Source organism: Leptosomus discolor, chromosome 2, assembly GCF_034619465.1.
Source record: "Leptosomus discolor isolate bLepDis1 chromosome 2, bLepDis1.hap2, whole genome shotgun sequence".
Lineage (NCBI taxonomy): Eukaryota > Metazoa > Chordata > Aves > Leptosomiformes > Leptosomidae > Leptosomus > Leptosomus discolor.
In genome coordinates, this window is record NC_141392.1 from 3,017,719 (window position 1) to 3,026,269 (window position 8,551).

Here is an 8,551-nt window from a genome sequence, read left to right on the forward strand (position 1 = left end):
AAAACTTCAGCAGCTCTTATTCATGCAGAAAACCCACTGACTGCAAAATGAGAACAAAAAGAATCTTCTTGATTTTTACTGAGCTAGCAGAATAATTAGGAGTTTGCCTAAGAAAAGGATAAAGCTCTCATATGTACCAGGACTGGCTATGCCAAAGATACCATAAAGCATGAGCTTCCTGAGGAATTGTGCTGATTTCTTTACTGATGATGTGCTCTCAGAGCTCAGATTCAACAAACCGCGCACGACAAAGAGCACAGTAGGCAGAAAAAAACAATTTTTTCCTGCAGAACTAGTAAGTCAGTCAGCAGAGCAGAGTGTATTGTACTTGTTCAAGGAATATACCCATCACACCTTTTCCACTAAAAACCCTTTTAAAAAAACTAAACTGAAACCATCATTCAAGACACCCGGCTGCTTCACGCGAACACCACTTGGAAGCACTCTGTCACTGTGGCGTCCGGCTCAAAACCCACTCCAGAGTAAGTGCAACATTCACATTCCGATGTCACAGAACAGCCTGACTTGGGCACAAATATTTGCAGCTAACAACAACAACACAACCGACACAAAAAACCCCAAACCACCCTACACCACCACTATATTACGCAATTTCAGAACACGATGACAATCAGCAATATAACTCACAGCAACCTCCAGAACGCCTTCGCTTACAGAGTACAAAATCCCCTACCACTGAGGCAGCCTATACCAAGACATTAATAGAAGGGAGTATCTTCTGCTGTCTTCAAATCTTTACTTTATATCCCTTGGGCAGCATTCAGAAACCAAATCATATTCTTTTAAGAACAGATTAAAAAAGACAAATTAAGATTAGATTGCCTGCTCCCGCTTTTTAGAATACTCCAGATTTACTACATTTAGCTGTACTGACCGGTTAAAATTAAATACCTAAAAAAAATTCAGAACAGATCACCAGGATTTTCAGTTCAGCTTGGCTTGAACATCTCCAACCGTCACAGTTTCACTAGTGTAATATTATACCTGTTAACTAACACATAAACTTGTATCTGGTGCCGCTAGTATTTTACCACGAAGTTGTTTACAGATTAAAATTAACATTCCTGGGGGACAAAGAGCAAACAAAAGCTAAATACCTTAGAAAGCGACAGAAAGCCTTCGCTGGAGAGCACCTCCTGGGCGTTTCTATCCATGAACATACAGCACATACAAGTCAGTTTGGGAAGGGAATAGAGACTGGCAACATCAAATGTCATACAGACATTCTGAATATTCAGTATCGTGCAAAGATACTCAGACGTGGAATCCTCCAGTTCTGGGAATCCATATTTATGGGCTAGGCTCAGGAAGTCCAGGAGAACCTCCTCTTTCTCATCTCGTAGTGTAGCACGACCAGTGTAGATGTATTTCAACAGCATGGTAAATGCTTCTGCAGTGGTGTCCTGAAGAGGAATTTCTGCTTCAGGCTGAGATTCTCTCATTCCACCATATAATAATGCTCTATAAGGAAGATAAAATTTTGAGAAATTTAGATCTGATAAAAACCAGGCAAAAAGAGAAAGGAATAAATGACTATTTACAGCAAGGGGAATACAAAGGGGATATGGTTTGATTACAAAAGCAAAACCCTTACACTTGGCAAGCGCAGCTCTGCTCTGAAAGCAGCTGCAAAAGAATAATATTCCAATGCATCATGTTTTTATCCTACACCACAACTGTTCCATCTCCACTTTGAACAATAGCTTGCGAAGCAGGAATTGAGATGCTTGGCCATTTTTATTTTTATTTTTTTAAATACAGTGCTATCAGCGAGAAAGAAAAAAACATGAAAAATTCTCAGAAAGCAAGTGAAACAAATAGTTGGCCACTATAACAATGGCAAATTCGCAAATCTCAGGATTTTGGATCCTCTGTTCCTTAATCTAAACCCAGCACATGGCAACTCCGATGGAATCTCGAATACTGAGAAAAATCAAAGTACTCACAAGTAATTTTTTTAAAATATGATAGTTTGAAGACAATTTGCATTCACGTTTTAGTTTAGTTATTAGGTTATCCCTCTGACAAGATTAACTGGAAGAAGACTATCAGGAAGCTCTATTAATTACGTTTAAAGTGAAAAATGCCCAGCTCTTCAAAAAGATGGATTAGTACTATTCCTAGCTTTAAAATATATATATCCTAACCTGTATCAGCCAGACCTCTTTAAATACTCAATTCCAACACATCAAAATTAAACCCTCTAATCAAGCATATTCCATAGAAGCACACCATCCATACTCTGAGAAATCAAAACAATTTTACAGCAGAACTTCTCTGTTCTGAAGTTATCTTTCTCTTGAATTTGTGAAACTACCTTCAAAATCCAATTTAATGAAGGTCAAAAGAATAACATCATGACATGGTATTTATCTTTTTATATTTGGACACAATGATTTGATGTGCTGGGAAACATTCACACAGAAAAGGTCACACTCAATGGACAGATGATTACACCCTGAAAAGTTCATGGAGAAACAATGTTTATCTCATCTGCATGAAAATTTCCTGTGAGCCTGACACAAAGCTATACTTCACCTGAAATAATGGCACCTCGCAGCCAGGATCACTCGGTGTGCCGGGAAGCGTTTCTTTTCCACAATAAAGGTAACGTCACTGTATTCTTCCCCGTTCATTAGAGCACCAATGTGCTCTGACAGAATGTGAACGTGGTCAATCTCCCCCACAGCCGTGTACGGACGGAGCGGATGGCTGTTACTCATCTTGGAGGGATGCTGATACTGGTAGCCTAAAGGGGAAAAGGAAACAACCAATATTATAAAGGGCACAAGTATTAAAAAAAGGCAAAGATCAGGCTGTGATTACGAAGAAAGCAGCTAGTGTGAGTTACCATCTATTACAAGAAAAACGAAACCAAGAGGGTTTCTGTTGAAGTTCATTTACAACCGAGCTCTGACGCAGCTTGCATCAACAATCCTACCCGACAGAAAATATTTCAGAGAATTTCGTCACCTTGTTGTTCTGTCAATCCATTTACTTAAAATAAAAAGCTTCCAACAAAAGGAACTAAAAATGAAACAATTTTAATTACACTTACCATTAGAAAGCATTTTTATCTGAATTCTAACGCACATAAATTATAAAGAAATAAATAGTCTTAACTCCCAAGTCTCTACCAAAATCAGTGATGAGTAAAAAGGTCAGTGTTTCTGCAGCTTTCTAGAACTGGGAGAACATAAACAATCGGGATAGCTTTTAAAAAACAACAGCCAAAGTCCATCAAAGAGCAAAGCTTCACAACACACAATTCAATTTCCTTACCCTTTCCACTCAGTTGGCTTCACGCCTCCTTGTTCCCTCATATATGCAGGAAAATAAACCCCCTAACAGACTGCCCACTAATGTACAATACAGATTAATGCGCTAGTCTTGTCTTCTGTGGAATTGTTTCATTACTTCTTAATTCACGAGAGGTTTTAGTTCTGTTGGTTTGGGTTTAGTTCAGCAACAGCGGCTTTCTGCAGTCTCAGTAGCAAAAGAGCATCCACGAGAGAGCTTAGGTCTTAAGTCAGCTGCTATTTTTATGGTTTAACTTTTAAATGAAGAGAGGTTGGCTGTTTCAGATAATAAGCCTCCATATTTTCAGAGACCCCTTCTGTGCTCCAATGACCAGCCATTTTTCAAAATGGGCACCCGCTTAGGGCTGAAGACAGACAGCGTATCACAAGCAGCAGGATGATGAGGCCGTACCCCGCACGCAGCTCAGAGGTCAGTCTTTCAAGTGAAATATTCACGACATGAGTGAATTTTTAAACTATATTTTTAAAGTATTACAAGGAAACATGCATCTGTTTCCAGTCATTTCTACCCTTACAAAGGAAAGAAAACACATTAACATGGGGTTAAGTATTATTTGGACTTCCATAACGTCTGGAAATGCTTAACCCAAAATCAATATACTGTAGGAACACGGTCCCAAAGAACATTAAACTAAAAAGAAAAAGTGACAGAAATAGAAAATGAGATTTGAGAAAAATACAGCATACTAAACGGGTCATCCAGATCACAGCGCAAGTGGGAACAAAACGCCAGCTTTCCTCAGGCTGTCTCTGCTACTGGAATTAGAAGCTGGGTGCCCACGTAGCCATTACAGCGTGGAACCAGCAAGACTGGCCGAGATACCGGAGGCAGCTGAACCACGGGGACACAGAGTGTTGTACAGACATTCTTCTCCCCTGACACAAAACCAAATTAATTCGTATGTTTTGTTCATAACAACAGACTTTTTCTTCCATTTGCACTGGTTAACTTACAATTAGCTCAGACAACTCCACACTGAAGAGATTTACGCAACACACACGTCCAGTAACATTTACTCTGGAATAAGCAAGATGAACTAGACTGAGGTGAGTCAAGTTGAATCTATGCTAGCAATAATATTTATCATAGCATAATTATTGGAGAGTTTATAGACAAATATAAAACCTTTTGTTACACCAGAGGAGCACACAAAAGGATGTATTTGTTACTCAGCTGCAAATCTCCAGCCTCGATGCTCCTTCAAGACTTCTGTACCTCCCAAGTCTGTAATTGCGGTTGTTGAGCTTCATTCACAACAGTCAGTCAACCCAGCTACGTGCGAGTTAGATGCACGTCACCAAGCAAGTCTGTACCACCTCTCTTCTGCGAGTTATAATGTTGATGGATTAGGTAAGTTCATTTACAATACTCCATACAGGTACAAGTACAGGCACATTTTGGGCTTAAAATCTGTTTTTAATGCCATTTTTTCTACATTCTGCTTCTTTGCTTCCTTCAGCCACTCTTATCTCTAAAAAATAACAACAGGAACTGTCTGCATAAAACTGAGAGACTGTAAAAGCGGTCAAGGGAATGCCATCAGCTGCTCACGAACTTTGCTTCCAGTAGCTGCGGATGTTGTCATGTGCCAAGTGGGTGAAAAGTTCAAGGGAAAATTATTTCCACTTCGGGTTAAATAAATAAATAAAACAAACCAAAGGCACACTTCCGTCTGAAGAGTACATAAACCTCTCTCTAAACAAGAACCAGTGTATAGAAGAGGGCCAAGTCTGAACTGGGGACACTTGCTAACAAGCCAACGACACCAGTCCCTATGAACATCCAGACCCCGAACTCCAGCAAGCGATGAAAGCAGAAGTTTAGAAACCCCTGCGTGTAAGCTGCAGGACAAGCTTGTTTCGAACTGTCAAACAAAAACATGCTGATCATGGGGAACACAGGACCCAGACGGTGGCCACAAGCCCCCAGCTGAGGAGTCTTTCAACTGCTTGAATGACACGAAGCTTGGGAACCGGCAACTTTACGGAATGATGTACATGCCTTGTATGCTTTCCGTGGGTAACACTAGTCTACTGAAGAACTCAAACTCGTTTATTTGTTTACTACTACACATTTCCAATGCAAGTTTCACCTGTACTGTGGATTTTCCACATAAAGCAGCCCAGGGAGAGCAGTCCCTCTTTCAAAATATAGAGCCAAATAATACATGACTTCAGATCTTCTCAGACTGGATTCATTTATGGTATGTGTTCAGTCAGCCCTTGAAGTGATCTGCACATTTCCTGTTTGAGGAAGTAAAAAGTAATGTGCTGCTCTAGTTGTGGCAAGTTGCTATGAGCTCACAACTTCCCTGTAGAGCTCAACACGTATTTTTCTAGTCGCAACTCAAAGTATTATTTATGATTCAAAAACAGAGATGCTGCTGGGAGCTTGGCAAAACCCTTTCTCAAGATCCCCTCTGTCATCAAACAACATCACTCCTTCCAGGGAATCCCGGTGTTTACTCCTTCCTGCAGTCGAAGAACACCACTTAATGAACTCCAGAATAAAAGGCCGAGCCACCTACAAGCCTCTTACCAGCACCACAACCTGTTTCCAGGAGGTATTCAGAGCTAAATAACTGCTTCAGGAGTCAGCTGCAGCAGCTTTCTTCATGCCACGGCAAACCAAAACAAAACTGTCTTCTCAGTGAGTTGGAGGCACCACTAAAACTCAATCTCCAAACTCATCGGTCAAGCCAGAAGGCCTACAGATCACTTCTGGCTCAGACCCCACCGGAAGGCACGCTTCTTGGCGCCACCTTCAACAGCCAGGGTGTGAAAAATGGAGCCTAGTATTTACCACAGGAGGCAACATGCAATATTACACAATGTGTGTCACGGCTAGAAAACCAGCAACAACCCCCCCCCCAGTTTTCAGCTTGCTATATTTCTTTTTAGGAAGTAACCTGCAACATGTTAGAGCATACAAAACCGTGATCCAGAAAATGCAGTGACAACAGCACAACCCCAGTGACATCCTTACAAAACAGCTCTCAACCCAGAGCTGCAGCAACGCCCAGTCCTCAGTCACTTCCCCGCTCGTTTCGGCTGTCACTGAAGAGGCCTCTGAAAGGCAGTGCTGTTTCAATGAAACACGGAAGGGTTGTTTTTACACCAGGCACAACAAAAGGAATTTAAGAAACTGTTTGCAAATAATTTTGGAAAACTTTTTTTATAAAAAAAGTGAAAAATCTTTACATAACTGATAACCCTCTTGCAACTTTAAAAATAAATGCAAGTAAACAGACTATTGCTAGAATCATAAATTTCATTAAATGAGTCTGGATTATAAACACTGAGCAAATAATTTCATACCCTGAAACACTTAATCTTCCAGTTTGTATCTAGCAAAATAATACAAATGTTGTCAGAATTACTCAAAGGGAATTTTCTTAAATATAATTCTCTTACATTGCTATTTTATCTAGAAATAGGAACTGGTTGCCAGTTGATTGGAAAGGATTTGAGTCGTATTGAAATTTTTTTCATTAATAAGATTTCTTCATGAAATATTTTGCTATGCTTAAAGTATTTTGCTGGAATTTGATTAAATTACAATTACTATTTCCACAAACTCACAAAACATGGTAGCTGTTACAGCAAGGTTACTGTACGAACACACCACTATTTCAAATCTTATGGTTTGTTTTTTTAATGGATAGACACGTGTCTTTTTATACAAAAATATTTTGTTCTCTTAAGTTCTGGTACAATAAGCCAACATTTCAGGAAACAGGAATTTTTCGGAAACATTTCAACATATACAGAGTATAACCCAAGTCAACACTTTGATTCCGTCAGAACCCTCCCACAGAAGTTCCTCTGTACCTCTAAAAAACAGTAACAAAGTTGACCATGACAACTGTAACAGAAAGGGGGAAAAAAAGGAAATAGGCACAAGTTCTGATACTTAGTATCCAAAATAACAACAACAACAACAACAACATAACAATGAGGTACAAACAGGAAAGATCAAGTAAATGAAATTCACAGAACTTCTAAGTCTCGTCTCCAACCCTTCTGTTGTGAAAGGATTACAAGAGCAGCAGACTTTGGTTAACAATAAATACCCACACCATGCCATGACAGCGTGCTGAACAACAGTTTAGTACCAAAAACGTTTTGGCTGAAAGCAGATGGGAAGTTACGCACCGTTACACAAACACATTCCCAGCACTTAAGGGCTGTAGCGCTGGTGTTTTAGGTTCTGCTCAGGGACAGACTCCTTTAATAGAAGAGCAGGAATAAGTTTAGCCAGGCACAGCACACAATACACTAAGTGCAGACCGTTTACTAACACAAACACAAAATAGTTATCAATGCACTTAATACAACCTGGTTAAAAAGGCGTGCAACTACAGCCTGCAGTTAAAACCTCGAGAAAATACGTTGGTCCACTCACCCGTGAGGCTGTCTGAAGATCTACAGTGGACGCAGCCCGCAGGCAGATGACCAACTTCCTGAAAATTAGGGTTCTTTGCCATTCTGAGCAGCAGGCAAATCGAAGGGCAGGCTCATAGAAACGCTATTCAGCGACACCCAGCCGCACAGCAACTGTACCATTTCCTGAAACAGCCATGAAACACGTACCATCAGAAACGGGGGGCACGTAGCCCACGGCAAAAGTGAGCGAGAAGCATTATTTCTCAGTTAAAATTCTTGTGGAAACGAATTCTTGAAAAAACCCTTCCATTCTATGGGAAAACTTCTAATAACCTTACGACATCGCAGTAAAACTTCTTTTTTCAAGCCATTGCCATTTAGTTTTGACCATTCGTTTTTTTTTAACCACCAAAGACGATAACATATCACCACGCATTTCTCCATTACAGTCACAAAAATTCCATGCTGACATTCTTGCTACAGCATTCACGTCCCCCAAAACACTACCTTCCTACCTGGGTGTCCTAATTAAACCAGACCTGTATAAACTGTATCACATTTTATTCCCTGCACATCCAAAGTTCTCCAAGTGTTCTTGCCTCACTAGAGGGTTTGGGGGTTTTCTTTGGGTTTTGGGGTTTGGGTTTTGGGGGTTTTTTGGGGTTTTTTTTGGGTTTTTTTGTTTTTACAATACTTAGGGCAGTTGCAAATCTTTCCCTTGTGCAAGCCTTTAATTTTACGAACAGGAAAACAAAACAAAACCGTAGGGTGAGGAAATACAGAAATGGGGAGGCTTTATTTGTTTAAAGACATAACCAACATAA

At 40.1% G+C, this 8,551-nt stretch overlaps 1 protein-coding gene across 1 annotated transcript in view; it reads right to left on the reverse strand.

The window, feature by feature from the left end:
- BTBD9 (BTB domain containing 9) overlaps positions 1-7,905 on the reverse strand; it is a 126,394-nt gene extending 118,489 nt beyond the window's left edge. The window contains exons 1-3 of the mRNA XM_086461841.1: positions 7,747-7,905; positions 2,560-2,770; positions 1,119-1,482 (exon numbers count right to left, since the gene is read on the reverse strand). Of these exons, the coding sequence (XP_086317967.1) occupies positions 1,119-1,482; positions 2,560-2,770; positions 7,747-7,828 (657 nt within the window). The 5' untranslated portion in view covers positions 7,829-7,905. The remainder of the gene's footprint in view (positions 1-1,118; positions 1,483-2,559; positions 2,771-7,746) is intronic.
- Between the last annotated feature and the right edge of the window lie 646 nt (positions 7,906-8,551).